At 39.8% G+C, this 15,708-nt stretch overlaps 1 protein-coding gene across 1 annotated transcript in view; it reads left to right on the top strand.

Moving 5' to 3' along the window:
* The window catches only part of GRIP1 (glutamate receptor interacting protein 1), a 212,269-nt gene that overhangs the window by 186,642 nt on the left and 9,919 nt on the right, over positions 1–15,708 (top strand). The window contains exons 14-22 of the mRNA XM_059471871.1: positions 54–123; positions 996–1,141; positions 5,765–5,909; positions 6,943–7,082; positions 7,250–7,438; positions 10,071–10,224; positions 11,992–12,192; positions 14,563–14,674; positions 14,821–14,865. Coding sequence (XP_059327854.1) covers positions 54–123; positions 996–1,141; positions 5,765–5,909; positions 6,943–7,082; positions 7,250–7,438; positions 10,071–10,224; positions 11,992–12,192; positions 14,563–14,674; positions 14,821–14,865 — 1,202 coding nt within the window. The remainder of the gene's footprint in view (positions 1–53; positions 124–995; positions 1,142–5,764; positions 5,910–6,942; positions 7,083–7,249; positions 7,439–10,070; positions 10,225–11,991; positions 12,193–14,562; positions 14,675–14,820; positions 14,866–15,708) is intronic.

The following is a 15,708-nucleotide window of genomic DNA, read 5'->3' as shown; positions in this document are numbered from 1 at the left end:
CATCTGCACATCTAGAAACAAACCCAAATGTCTGTATATATTCTTTATTACAGCTCCATCGAGCAGAAAACCAGGGGACCCTCTGGTTATTTCTGATATCAAGAAAGGAAGTGTTGCTCACAGGTAAGACTCCCAAAAAAAGCTCCCAATAAAAATCTGTTTATGTGTGTAACCAGGCAAATTCAAATTAAACAGAGAGAGCTTGTAAGAGACTGTGCGCTTCTTTTTTAAATAAAAACTTCTGTGAAAAGTTAGAAAATAGAAGGCATATTAAGAAATAATTATCCTAAAAATCCATCTTTATTGGAAAAAAAAAGGCTCCCAATATTACCAGTTGGATTGTGCCTGGGCCAGTCTGACCCTCGCTGCTGGGCCAAAGGCAGCAACTGTGGTGTATCACCCCAGAGATACCTTAGCTTGCTGGTGGTTGCAGCTGGGCACTGAACAAGTCCAGGCTTGTTGGAACCCCGTTACCTCAAGAGGAATAGTTTCAGGCGATGGTGAAGAGAAAAAGGAGAGGATTCTGCTGGAAGGTTTAATGTCCAGAGGTTTATTCCATGGTTACACAGGTCTGCACATGAGGATCTGCTCCAACAGAACCCCGACCGCATGATCTGATCACCTTTTTAAGCTCAGGGACAGGGGGAGGGGAGGTACAGGTGAGCCACCAACCAGGTGACAGGGGCAGGGTCTCAGGGGAAGATGACACCCAGACAGGCCAATGACCCCCAGGCCTGAGTGGCATCCTTTGAACTTGACCAACCACACAACGCCTTGCTGGAATGTTAAGTCTGAGTGACAGGACTCACTCAGCATGGGGGTAAGGGGGAAGGGAGAGAGTATAGGCACACCTGGGAAAGTGACCTGGAAGGCCAAAATGGGACAATACAGCACACCACAACACATCTTGTTTCTATAATAATATTTAGACCTTCCCAGATACCTTCCTTTTAAAGTTACTTGAGTTTCATGTCAGCTTGTTTGCTTGTTTGCAGGACTGGGACACTGGAACTGGGTGATAAGTTGCTGGCAATAGATAATATTCGCCTTGACAACTGCTCCATGGAAGATGCTGTCCAGATCCTCCAGCACTGTGAGGACCTTGTAAAGCTAAAGATCCGCAAGGACGAAGATAATTCCGGTATTAGCAATGACTATGGCAGATTCCTGTGGATTTTCAGGATTTCTAGGGCATAGGGGATTTCATTTCAATTTTAGTGAAATGTTTTTTCTGAACATGTCTGGTTTATGCTAATGATAATCAGAAAATGTCACCTAAAAAGAATTTTAATGGTATGTAAAGTGTTGAATTTTCTCACTGGCTATATTGCTTGCACTGCAAAATTAGGTCTTCAGTTCAGTGAAAAGACAATTGGCCCTCAGGTGCAGCCATATAAAGTTGATCTGTTTCTTACCAGAGTATTGGGATTTTCTCTGCTTTTAAAATTGGAATCATGGTTAGCAAAGCATGGATCCCTAGGCTTCAGTTCTCCAACAAAGTGGTGTAGTGTGTGCTTTGTCCATAAACTTAAAAATTTGACTTTTGACAAGGTAAGTAGTACTTTATGCACTGTGCTGGATATCTGATGGATGCCATGTCTGATCAGCCCAATGCAATAATGGACTTGCCATAATTTTCTGCACCTACATGTATTCATAGTCTTGTGTCTTCCCCACTGTGGATTCCATAAGAGCAGAATTTCTACCTGGAGATAATAAAGTGAGTTCTGTTATGCACTGTAGGGCAAAGGAAGTAAGACAGTTATAACTACTATTACTGCTGGTGTTTATATTACAGTGTTACACAAAAGCACAAAGTGGAGATTCAGTTCTCTTCAGCTCTTTTTGTAAAGAGCTTCTCACAGCAAAAAGGCACAACCTGCCACACTTTATTATTTGAAATTAAGTGCAGCTGTTGAAGTGCTGTTTAGAATTGCACTAGAAGGCTTGTTTCCTTTTTCTTTCCCCCTCCTAACTGATTTTGAAAGCAAACCAAGTATCTTCTCAGTATTATAGTACAAAGCAAAGGCAGCTGCATTTAGTACCTTGTGCAAATGGTCGCTGTAATTGAAATGAGGATTTCGGTCTCCATTCATGGAAAATAAGATCTTTGCTCTCTTAGGTATTGCACGCCATGGTATCTGGTACAGATTTTAGTCTCAGTGGGATTCTTATACCACGGTTTCCTTTTACACACTCTCATTGCTTGATATGTATCTGTATCAAGATTCTCACACAGTGTTTTATCCAGACATGATTGGTGTAACTGAACTACAGTGTTTTATCCAGACATGATTGGTGTAACTGAACAATTCAAGTGTAACTGGACAGCTACTCAGAAACCTACTAAAAAAAATTCTTTGTACAAATTATTCTTGTAAGAGTTGACTAAGTGTCAAAGTGTAAACAAAAGTAATTATAGCAGATTTGAGGTACTTTGAAATTTAAAATGAGTGAGTGTCTCCTCAAATGTTAAAGAAAAATTATTTAGTGGTATAACAGTAGCAAAGGTGTAATAAAAAGTATATCTCAGTTAAAATAATTCTTTTTGTGTTTGCCATTAATTTACTTATGAAAGTGTTTTTCCTCACAAAGGAAGAAATGTGCTGCTCAAACTCAACAGAGGAAAATAATAAATTCCCTGAGAAAATACAAGCCTAATGCTGATTGATGAGTAGGCATGGAGCACTCCAAAATGTTTTGTAAAGCACAGAATAAGATTAAGATTTAAACTTCTTTTTATTTCTCACTGCATATTTTTTTGAGGAAGGTGAGGCAGAGAGTGGGGCTCTCAGAGCTGTGTCCCTTTGAGCCATCGTGCAGCTGAGGCCACAGCAGGGTGAGGCGTCAGGGCTCCCCAGATCCTGCTGCTCTTTGCCCTTGTCGCTCTATTGCTCTGATGTTGTTCTGATGAGCAAGAGGCCACTGGGCACAGCAGAGCCACTGAAGCACAGAGGATCTACTTTCATTAAATGTGGTTTCCAAGAATTAGCCACAAGAATTGCATCACAAGAAAAGAAAGATGGAAAATCTCAAAAAGATGAGACCCATAACCATAGTACTTCAGTTATATCTTCTCCCCAGATGGAGGTATGCTTGCAACAATTTTTCCTTTTCTTCTTGCCAGCTTCCCAAACTGAGGACAATCTTAAATCCTGATTAACCTCATGGCTAGCTCCCTTTCTTGAATATTACCATTCTTTGCTTTCACATGGCAGAACTGGCCTTCCTGGTGAATTCAGGCCCTGTTCTTGGATAGCTCAGCATAACATTCTACCAATAATTGTCTGACCTACAGCTAACCAGAAACAGATGTAATGGACCAGTCTCCTTTCCAGTCATTCACTGAGATCTATAGACTTCCAGCTCTCATGTGGAAGGGCTGCTGATTGTTAGTAACTTTTTATTCATTTTGTGTATATAGCAGAGAAATGTTAATGTTGTGTCACTTGTTAGCAAGTGCTGGCTATTACATTTTCAGCTAGCTGGTGTGTTACTTTCCACCTTTCAGCTGAAGCCTTGTACCATGTCCATGCCACCTCTGGATGAACAGTGCCAGCATTAGACCCCAGGGGATTTGTGGTTGTTCATAAATGCTTTAAGCAAGCAAAGCTGCCCCTGTTCTGCTGTGCAGTGGCAGCGTGCATGCCAGCCCACTGTGAGCCACACAGGGGCTTCCAGTGACATCTGGGGACCTGGCTGCTTCTGGGAAGGGCATGGCAAACAAAGTGCATGATGTGAACTGTGCCACAACACTGATGGCAGTGCCCCAGCAGGCACAAACCCCCTGTGTTCTTTGCTGAATGAACACCACTAATGCTTCTCTCCTTTGAGTCTGTGTGTGTAGCTTTTTCTGTACATGGATAGCAAGGAGGATATAGAAGGAGAAGGTGGGGGGCTGAAAATCTAAACATTTTCTGAAAATTGGGAAGAAATTTAAGTAGCTTCAAATGTATTAGTGTTCCTGCAGTTCTGCCTAAAGTACCACATTTAGTATTAGAAGGAGGCAACTCTTTGAGCCTTTGCTAGTGATGTAGGTTTGGGGTTTTTTTTTTTTCCCTTTCTAAGCTTTTCTATCTATGGGAATTATAACATTTGAATTTTCTAAGTTGTTTTAGTAACATTTATGGAATGTGCATCCTAGACATTTTCCACATTCACTGAACTGCTTAAAATGTCATTACCCACAGATCTAAGAGAATTTGTCCACCAGACCAGTTGTCCTGGCTGAATTCCAATATCAGAACATGAGCTAGAAAGCATTTGTTACTTTGAGGAGAATTCTGGCATTTTAAATTTTAAAATATTACTTCACAACTCAAAGATGCTACAGTTGATTGCTCTCCTTCTATGGTTAGGATTTTTTTAATAATATGTAAAGAGCATTGTATAAATACAGGCACATATCTTGTTGGTGAAATGCCTATTGAGTGTTGTTTAAGGAAATACATTGTATTTAAATTAACTCAGTGATGGATTCTTTTCCAATTCTGATAATTGTTTGGTGAGATAAAACTTAAAAATAACTTCAAAGTTCAACTTCAAATTACTTCAAGCAATATCATGAAATAATATCTAATGGACTTACTATTCAGTTTAGTTGATAATTCAGTATACAGAAGATATTTTTGATTCTGTTACAAAAAGCTCAAAACATGTCCATCAAAAACATGGACTATTTACAAACACAGCTGCTCATCTTACAATGACTTTTGAATTTAAGAAAGTTTGGGTTTAAAACTTTTGAATTACCTTTAATTTTAAATACCTTCTATTCAGTTCAAGAAACAGATGAGTATCAGTATTTATACCATAGTAGTAACTTGCCTTTTCTCTAATAATGTGACACTGTGGCAAATAAGGACAACAGCCTCCTGGTCTGCAAGAGGCAGAGCCTGGCCAGCAGGTCCAAGGAGGTGATGCTTCTCTGCTGCTCAGCAGAGCAGAGGGATTTCTGGAGTGCTGGGTCCAGTCCATGGGCTGCCCAGCACAAGACAGACATGGACATACAGTGGATGAGGTCCAGCAAAGGGTCACAAAGGTAATGAAGAGGCCAGAGCATCTCTCCTCTGAGGAAAGGCTGGGGGAGATAGGACCACTCAGCCTGGAGAATCTTATTAGGGTGTGTAAATATCTGGGGGGAGGGTGTAAAGCAGACAGAGCCAGGCTCTCCTCAGTGGTGCCCAGTGGCAGGACCAGAGGGACTGAACACAAACCTAAACACACTGCGGTTCTGTTAGTGTCAGGAAACACTTCTTTACTTTGAGAGTGACCAAACACTGGCACAGGCTGTACAGAGAGGTTGTGGGGTTTCTACCCATGGAGAAATTCAAGAGCCAGCTGGACACAACCCTGGGAAATCAGCTGTAGTTGGCCCTGCTTGTCCAAGGAGGTTGGACAAGGAGGCATCCAGAGATCCTTTTCAACTTCAATCAATCTGTGATTCTGTAACGAAATAGCCTTAAGTTCTAGTTTGATAGGAAGACCATCTAAAGATTTTAAAGAGAGTAAAATTTAGTCTTAACAGAATGAGGAGAGTTTTTCTATCAACTTGTTTTTCTATCAGCTTTTGGTAATAAAAAATTGCATAATAGGTAATTTTTGTTTTTTAGAAAATAATCTGGTAGAATGTGATTAAGAATTGTATCTGAGATGTGATCCTTTGAAAGTGTTGTTCGATTACCAGTCACTAGACTGAATATGCTATTTTTTTCATTCCTTCTTTCATAAGAAATCAATTGCATCCCCTTGGCATTTATTGCAGATGAACAGGAGAGCTCTGGAGCAATTATTTATACTGTTGAGCTCAAGCGCTATGGTGGGCCTCTTGGAATTACAATCTCTGGTACTGAAGAGCCCTTTGATCCCATAATCATTTCCAGCCTTACAAAAGGAGGATTAGCTGAAAGGTAAGTTGGAAAGAAAATTATTTTCAATGTTCCCTCTGTCAAAATAGAGATTTGTTTTGTTTACCAAAAAACCCTGATTTTCCTGGGTTAGCAATTGATTTTTTTTATAATTCTCCAAATCTGAGTTCATAATATTTTTGCTGTTGTTTTTTGATCATTGCAAGCTCCAGGAGCATGAGCAGGGTGTACATATGATACAAGGCAGAGGATTGTGTATTATTATAGATCACCAAGGAAAACCTATATCAATCCAACTGAGCAGTTTGAGTAACAGGAACATTTTAGCAGTCTTTTAAAACCAATAGGGTTGTATAATGCAATAAATAAAGAAAGCACTTCATGTGTGCAGGTTTATCTGAACTCATCATACGCTTATCTGCTACTGCATCTGCATGTGCACTTACATACACCATAGGAAGTGTTTTCAGAGGAGCAGAAATGCTCCTCATGGTAAGTGATAGATAGAGAATAATGAAAATGATCAGGATTTCTGTCACCTGTCATTTCTCAGATTGGATGAGTCGTTGAAATTTGGTGGTTTCACCTTTGGTGGTGGTTTCAGAGAGAAGGTTCAGCACACAAAACATGATACTGTGCACAGCCAGAACCATTTACACAAAAATAATTTATTTTCTTTTCTTGATTGACCCATCCTGAAGGCCAGGTTTGTGAAATAGCAGTGTTGCTTGCTTACAATGTTATGAGACTTCTAGAAACTTGACTCAATTTAGGATTTACTAAGCTGTCTGAGATTGCTCTTGAGCAGGTGGGCTGCAGTGAGTTTCATCCACAGGTGATTAACTCAACTGTCACAGTAACAGAAATGCACATAATGCCTCAGCTCTGCTATAGTCACTACAACAAAGGTGACTTGCTTTAAGCATTTCTAACAAAAGAATTACTCTGTGACACAGCAGTAAAAGCAAAATGAAAGAAAGGGAGATGAGACTTTAATGCTCCAAAATGTAAAGAAATTGCCTTTGTTGCCTTTTACTCTCTATTCTCAATGTTTTATTTCTCTTTCTTATTGTAGGACTGGGGCAATTCACATAGGAGACAGAATCCTAGCAATAAATAGTAGCAGTCTGAAAGGAAAACCTTTGAGTGAAGCCATTCATTTGTTACAGATGGCAGGAGAAACTGTCACCTTGAAAATCAAGAAGCAAACAGATGGTGAGTGGGGCCAAGAGTACCATCCATGGTCCTTAATGCACATGTTACTGCAGATTAACAAGCATTTAGCCATCCATGGAAAAGCTTGGTGTCAGGAGTAAAAACCAGATTCTCAGAACTGCAGTAAAGCAAGGATCAACACCTTTTTTTTATATAATCCTATTCAGCTACCAGTCCCAAGAAATTTTCTGTGCCTGTGGGTCACGTGAGTGAGCTGAGTGATGCTGAAGATGAAAGCTCTGCTGCACAGAAATCTGGCAAGCTCTCAGACATCTATTCCACTGCAGTGCCAAGTGTGGACAGCGCAGTGGAGTCCTGGGATGGCTCTGGTATTGATACCAGCTTTGGAAATCAAGGTACTGTCAAAAATACAATCGACATTTAAGGCAGGAATTATTGCCTTCCTGGTTGACCTTCCTTTGCCCTAAGTAGAACTTTTTTATCTGTACTAACTTTTAACCCTGTACTTTATAATGTGCTGCTGTCTCATTATGACCACACATCTCGGCAGGCAGCATGATTTCTTGCACTTGGCTGGCCTCAGATTCATTCTTTCATGAGGATGTGATGTGTTACAAAGCATTTATCAATACATTAACAGGCTTTTGTTAGCTTTACTGGCATCTGAATTGCTTGGTCCATAGCTCATCCACAACTAAATGAGTTTATCCTTCAAGTACAGATCAATGCAAGGCGCAGAACACTCTGGAGATGTTCATGAGTTTGATGCCCATATGCATTCATTTTTAAATGACAACAGATTTATTATAAACTGCTCAAGGGCAACATTAGTCATTGCCTATAATTTGTAAATCCTTTGCTTCTTCCTCATTCCTGCAGTATTAACACCTAACTCCCAGCTGTCAAAAACAATAATTTCATTTAAAGACATAATTTTCTATAATGATAATTTTTTCACCTCTCTCTGACTATTGTTTTATATAGGATTTTCAAATAATTTCAATTTATAACACATATTTATTTAGGCAGTGAAGGATATAGACATCTTGTAATATTTATTCTTGGTAACAAGAAAAGTAACTTACACACAACTTCAGTGTTTTATTTAACTCTTTTAAAAATGTTTCTTCCCATAGTAAAGCATGTATTCCCATTACCTGGGAGGTATTTGGACAGATAGATCCTTACTTCAAATAACTTTTCCACTGGAGTTGGAATTTGGATTAATTTGATCCCTTTTCTTAACTGTATTGGTCAGTTTACCAAAATAAGTTGTATTAGATTTTCGTCTGGTATTTTTGATAGGTCTAAGGAGAACTATTGCTGAATAAGTGCCAGGATGGTAATTCTCATTTTCTGGATGAATTGAATGTATTTGGAGCAAATTGTTCAGCTATGGAAAGGATTGAGGCGCAGAATGCTTTCCAAAGTACTGATTATTTGGATTTTGTGCCAAAGCTGAACCAGTACCTCAAGGCAGTTTTTTCTTTAACTCCCTTGAAAAAATCAGCCCAGACTTGGCTGCATACATGGCACCTCTGCTAAACAGCCTGAGTGCAACCAGATTTGTGCCTTTATCCCTTGGTGTCGTGGTGGCCCCCATTTTTATAAAAGTTCATTCTGTCTTGACCTATCAAGCTGAGTTTGGCTTTGCTCCAAACCTTCTTGGCAATAAGCACAGACTAAGCAAGTTGAGGAGTTTGGGGGATGGTTCTGCAGCACCAGATAATGCTTTATCCTATTAATTACCAATTTAATGCTGGTGAGCTGTCTTTTCTCTCCTTGAATTAATACCCCATTTTGTACCTTTGTCTTATGTGTCTGTTTTACTAATCCGGAGCCTTCCCCACACAGCAGTCACATTCCCCAACCAATACCTTTCCTAGAATCTGGGACTGTGCTAATACCTGCCAGTTTGCTGGAAAATACTCACAGCTCTGTAGGTACACAGCATTTGAGGGAGACAGGTCTAGACTGATTTTGGAAGCAAATTACCCTCTTTAGAGGGGGGCAGCAGTGATAACAATAACACTTCCTAATCCAATATGCACATCAAAAAATACCAACTTTTTTAGTGTACAGAACCAAAAAAGTAATATATCAAGGTGCAGTATATTACATGTATGTGTTATATATGTGTATGTGTGTATATATACATACATACATGCACACATACATACAGACATATATAGTGTATATGTTATGTATATCATTTCCACCATAATGGATTTTGCTTACTAGATCAGCATCAGCTTGTGACCCATTGATCCATGTGTTCTTCTTGATACATCACTTGGAAACTGCTTCCTACCTGGAATTCAAATTACACCTGGTTTCAGTTAAAGTACTATTGAAATAGTACCTGCTTTGCTAGTATGATAAAAGCACCCAGAAATAAACTCTTCAGGTCTAAAAGCCATGTGATGCCACTTACACAGCCTTGAGACACTTAGAAATGGGTGATAGAGATGGTGTATATTGGTCCTGGGAATGTGTGCCCATTGTAAGACAGATCTTTCCTGAGCTCTCAGAGCCCTAGCAAAAGGGCCCGTCTAAAGCCAAGTTCATGGGATATTTTAATGCATCTTTGGAAACTGTTTTCAACACATGTGAAGCAGTTTTCTTAATAAGTTAGCTTTAATTTTGGGCATGTTGCATATGACCATGTTAACACATATTTAACACATCCATAACATGTGATTTATTCACTACTGTTCAATCTAGGATGTTGAATGGGAAATTGATAAATTGTGGCAGTATCTAGAACTAAATATAGAAGCAGTTGAGACATAAACAGTAGGAGAACAGTGTTAGATGTATTTAGGATTTTGCTTTCAGTGGACTTTCACAAGAGAAACTCTAGAGGATGCCTAATTCCAGACATAGTCTAGGTCAAACAATCTGGCTACAGAAAAAAATAAGTTAACAATGACAAATTCAGCAGTTCTTGAGAAGCCGGCTTCAGAGGTGTGCTTTCCTGTCACTTCAGCATATGCATTGCTGCAAATTAGTAATTCCTCTTTTTAGGACACACCTATCAGGCTTCAGGATACAGCTTCAATGCCTACGAGTGGAGGAGTCCCAAGCAGGGCAGTTTGTCCCCTCCCGGCAAGCCACGGAATCACCCGTTCCACGATCCGGGGCTCAGTGACGACGAGTGGGACCGACCTGCAGCAAGCACGTGAGTGCCAGACCAGTGTCTGTTCTCTGGCCTGCAGCTGCAGCCCTGCCTCAAAAATGAACAACACTACTGTCTTGAATGAAATTCTGTTTTCTAATGAAGTCACAGCAGACACAGTATACTTAATGAAACTTACTGGGATGGATTAGTGGTCTTTATGGAGGATTATGATGCCAGCACCAAGACCTATATTTATTTCAAATTACTTCAGCCTATAAAACACAGCATTTATCCCTTAAGAATAAACAAACAAAAAAATTAGGGCATTTCCCTGGGCAAGTTTCAGAAAAAATCTGATCTGTTTTCCACTCCACAAAACTAAACCTACAGATAATGTGGCTGAAGACAGCTGGTGTGTTAATCTTTTGTCTTCTATGAAAATTCATTTTGGTTTGGGCAAAGAAGCACAAATTACAGTCTTCTTCCATAAATGCTTGAGACATTCACATTCAGTAGGAGTGATTCAGTAGGAGTAAAAAGTGATCCAGGTACAAATGTCTTGTCCAAACTATTGGTATTTTGCCATGCATTTATTCCTTCTCTCCTGAGAAGTAAATCTCATTTTCAGTTAATTTCTCTGCAGACAAAAGCATTTCCTGAGGGAAAAAAAATTACTTCACAATTCCTGGAGATAGTGAAAGACCCAAAAATCTATCTTCTGTTCTAAGTTTTCTTTTCTTTTGGATTTGTTAGTGGATCCACTGCAGAGGCTTGGGTAATTTCTGCCAATGAACAGTTCTTCCTCAGATGTGGGAAGATAGGCATCACAGTAAAAGAGATTTCTGTGCTCTTTGCACGCACCCTCAGGATCTGCAGACATGCATGTTCTTCATGAGAAATAGACTTTCTTGGTGTGCCAGCACAGCTAGCCTGAAATCCCAGTCTGTGAAAAATTCAAGTTTGGTATCAAAAAAACCCTTCCTGGTGCCCATATAAACACACTGGGTAAGGAAATCCATGAGGTCCAGTCTGTAAGCTTTGAAATACAAATCAAGGCAAAGATTAGATGCTGCTTTCAGAATTTGAATGACAAACCCTCTGATATAGCCCAAAGCTTTGTGGCATTTTGTCTGGAGACAAGCCTGGCAAGATGGCAGCTAAGATATGAGCAAGTGTGAATTCCCAGTCCATATCCAGCTCCTTTGGTCCCTGCTGCAGAAGCACACTGCAGTTTTCATAGGCTAGTAGTGGACAGTGTTTGATAAAGGAAATCAGATCGTTTTCTTCATACTGGCCATTCTTGGTAGCCTAATATTTTTAGTTTAATAGGGTCTTTATCCACAGTTACAGCTCATATTTTGTTTCTCAGATGAGATGCAGCCATGATTCCAGAACACCTACTGTTTTGCAGCTATGTAAGTAATGGGCTGAAAAAGTTGATGAACAGTGAATCAGGGAGCTGGATTGTAAAATACAGAATCTTCTAAATGAAAAGCATGTGTTCTATTTACCATTTTAAAGCACTGTTCAGCAGAAAATATGCCCATTAAAGAGTCTTGTTCTGCTTGTCGATGTGACTTACACCTGAGAGATACAGTACACATTAAAATAGCGATTACTTTAATGCTGTATCTGTAAAATGGATGGTGCCACATCTGATGGTGTTGCTATCCCAAGTGCTGGAGTGTTTGAGAAGGCTGTGTCTGTTCTCCAAGCTTGTTACAGGAATCCTCAGAAAAAGCACCACTTTTCTTGTAGTTCTAGCTAAACAACTTCTCTCCCTCTCTAGCTGTAGAAAGTAATTTTTTCTTACCTTTTTTTGTGTAGCACAGCTTCCAAGAATGCATGGCAGCAGAAGGAGACTGAGACATTGGGAGAGAATCAAGAAAACCATTTAAAGCAAACATCTGTGGAAAGATCAGGTGGAGAGAGCGTCAGGAGCGTGAAGAAAGAGGGAAAGATGTGGAAAGGTTCCTCTGGAGGGCAAAGGAAAGGTGGGGGACAGCTGGAAGAGTGGAATACTTCCAGGTAGGAAACCAAAAAGTGCACAGAAGTGAGATCCAGCTGGGCTGAGGCAGAGGTGGGGGGCAGGGGGTGTGAAAAGACAAGGGAAGAAAGGAAAATCATTTGAAATGAGAAAAACAGGGTAAAAGCGGAAAACACCACATTAACTTGCTGTTGATTGACAGAAATTTCAGTGGGCAAGCAAATGAAACCAGAGAGCTTAAACCACTCTCTAGCCTGGTGTCTACCTATCACTGGCAGGTAGGAACATCTGTTGCAGTTCCTGCTCCAGAGAAAATGTTTAACACATTAAAACATCAATGCTTACAGGAACAAGTCTGCCAGATTCAAGAACCTCCTGATTAAGAAAACTAAAAAACACAAAGATTTTGTCCCTCATATGGGAGTGAGAACCAAATCAGATACCCATGTCTTCATTATCTGTCCTACTGCCTTTCCTTCAGTCTTTTTATGTATCTATTTCTGACAGCTCTTTAAAAAAGCGTCAGAAAACCAAATATGTTCATTATGGATCAAACAATATTTCATATGTTTTAAAATCAATCCCTCAGGTTTTAGATAAAAAAGACATCTAGGTAAATTGTTTTGGTACCTCTTCTGGTGTTTTGGTGTAGTAGGTCAGCTACAAATTACTCATGTGGCTGTAATAAAGATCCAAAAGTTGAGATTTCACACACCAGGAGACAAGACTCAGAGAAAGAGCGCAAGAAGAGAGGAGAGCTGAAAAAGAAATTGTTTCCACTAAGAAGTCCAGACATAGAGGCATCATGATTTTCTGTTTCACAGAGTCAGAGAAGAAATGGACCTCCAGTTCTAGGAAATCCAGGTTTTTCTGTCGCAGACAATTGCCTCAAATTATCCTGTCATTAGCTTAAGCTCCATTAATGTGCAATATAACAAGAGATATTGTAATGGATAAATTAATCTATATTCAAAATTGACTGTTGAAAGTAATACATAGATTTATGGGAAAAGCTCATTTCAGAAGTCAAGGATCTTTCTAAAATCATGTTTTAAATACTTTCTTGTCTTGCCTGGGAGGAATTGCATCTGTGATCTGAGTAGGTATTCTTGCCATTGCTGTATCTATTGCAATATCTTAGAAGAGACACTGATGCTAGGTGGAGAATCATTGCAATAAGAGATTGAAATGGCTGACCATTGTCTGCTTGACTGATTGTAGCTGTAAGAAAGCATCTCTGAGGCAGAGTATCATGTGTGTGAAGCATTCAAGCTGTCCTCCCTTGTGCTGGGCAATTCTCCTATTTAAAAGCTATTCTGTAAACAGAATTACATTCACGCTATTCTCAGTAATACATTGTTTGTCAAGCAAGGCCTCAGATGCTTCCATAATAGTGTTTGCTCTGTTTATGTGCTGGTTAAGCACCACTAGCTGCAGTCCATGGGCAGCTGCTCCAAAGTAACAGCTTGCTGCCACCAAAAGGGCAAATTGTCACTTTCCTTCCTCATCCTTCTTCCCCTGTGCCTTTCACATAATCAGCCCTCTCCCATGCAGCAGCTCTGATGCTTGTGTGAACCTTTATGGAGCTGCTTCCCCTTGCTAAGGTAGAACCCCCTCCTGCTTCCCTCCCTGTGTACACACATACACTGTAAAGGTGTTGCTTTGGGCTGTGTCACCGCAGCCCAGAGTGGAGGTTTTTATCAGACCTCGCTTGCTGAGCAGCTACCCTAAGCATCACTGTTACCAACATCTGCTCAAGAGTGCTTTTAATAAGGCTTTGGGTGCATTTATGAAACTCCAGAAACCTAAGTTTCCATGCAAGACAGTGGCATCCCTGAAAGTTTCTCTGTGTTTATGTATGAAATGATTGGAGCAGTTTCTATTATGGCAATCAGGTGGGCTTGAATTGATAAATGCAGCTTAGGCAGAAGGAATCAGGTAAAAAGCACCACCAAGCCTCTTTTGAAAAATGTTGTTTGCAAAAAAAAAAGAGGACTCTTTCCATATTGCCTGGGAGAAGTCTGTGAGGTTGAAAGGTTTTATTGCAAATATTTGTTGCACGGAGCAGCTCCGCACACAGCTACTGGTTAATTCATTAATTTTCATAGGGAGGTCCCAGTTTCAATCCAGTAAAAATGTGTATTGAATTGTTCTTGGAATCCATTTATCTCCTTACTGAACAACTCGCTGCTCAGGTCCTGCCAGCTGCTAGTGACTGCCAGGTTATGAGAAGGCTTGTCTGTCATGTGCTCTGCATGTCCATCCGGCCTCTCCTGGTCAGCCACTCTCCCACTCTCCTGCATAACCTTGTGTCATTCAAGTTGCAGTCTGTGGCAAGGCACGTGTGTAATATATATATTTTTAGAGGGGGGAAAAAGTCCACATTTTTTAACTTCTCATTGTAAATCTAGCTTCACAGGTACCCATGATAACACCGAGGCTGACCAGGAGGAAAATTTCTGGTCTCAGGCTCTGGAGGATTTAGAGACCTGTGGCCAGTCAGGAATTCTGAGGGAACTAGAGGTAGAACAATCTTAACCTTTCTTTCCAATTATAGAGAAATATAATGGTTTTGGTTTGGTTTACATTCATTTTATTTTCTCCTTTTTTTCTTTTTAAGTTGCACTAATCACACCAATTCATTTAAAAGCTTTAACCCCTCTCCACAGGACAAGGCTGACAGGCGTCTGTGTTTGAGAAACATGACTCTCTTGGTACCTACCCTTTACCTTTATATTTTGCTTGTGCAGCTGCCTCCCCTGCCCCTAACCAGAGCTGTTTTCTTTTGTGCAATGCAACCAAAATTTTGTGAACATGTTCACCCCTGCTTTTGACTTGCAGCTTCTGCTGTGCATAACCATCGATGCTGTCCATACAGGCAGCAAATGGCACAGAACTTCTAAGTGGGCATAACCTTCCTGCAGCAATACATTCCACTCGCTGACAGATGCTTCATGCAGCTTTTCTTAGCATGTTGTAGGTTGTCTTTTAAATTGAAACTTAATTTAATTAAGATGAACATAAAAGAAAATCAGCTTCTCAAAATGTTTACCTGTAATCGTACCACTCTGAAAGAAAAAGAAGCTGGCAATGTGAGAAATGTTCATTATGCAGCAATTTCTTCACTGTGTAACAAATTTCCATATTTCATCCTTAAGTTTATTACAAATCTAACCATACTTTGTGTTAGATTGTGCTGAGGGCATCGGGGGAAGAAAACAGAGACAGAGTAACTTGGGAGTGTTTAATTGTCTAATCACCTTTTCTCTAAGTTATCTAATCACGACAATTACCATTATACTGCCAATTAAAGTTACAGAATGAAAGGTCCTAAAATATTTTCTTTTATGTTCTTTTAAATTCCTGGAGCTGCAAAACTGGCAGAATCTCATTTTCATTTTTATGTTATATAAAGTCCTTTAGCAGCCAGGAGGAATGTGAATGGCATAACTGGGTGAAAGTTTTTCAGTTCAGATTAATTTACTTCCTCAGATTTATGGCTTTTGTATTGCATGTTCGGGTAGCAAAATGTGATTCTCATATATTTGTTATTGAAA

The sequence above is a fragment of the Ammospiza nelsoni genome, chromosome 5 (genome assembly GCF_027579445.1).
Source record: "Ammospiza nelsoni isolate bAmmNel1 chromosome 5, bAmmNel1.pri, whole genome shotgun sequence".
In the NCBI taxonomy this organism is placed as follows: Eukaryota; Metazoa; Chordata; class Aves; order Passeriformes; family Passerellidae; genus Ammospiza; species Ammospiza nelsoni.
Note: the sequence above shows the minus strand (reverse complement) of the source record. Positions and strands in the feature narration are given on the sequence as shown.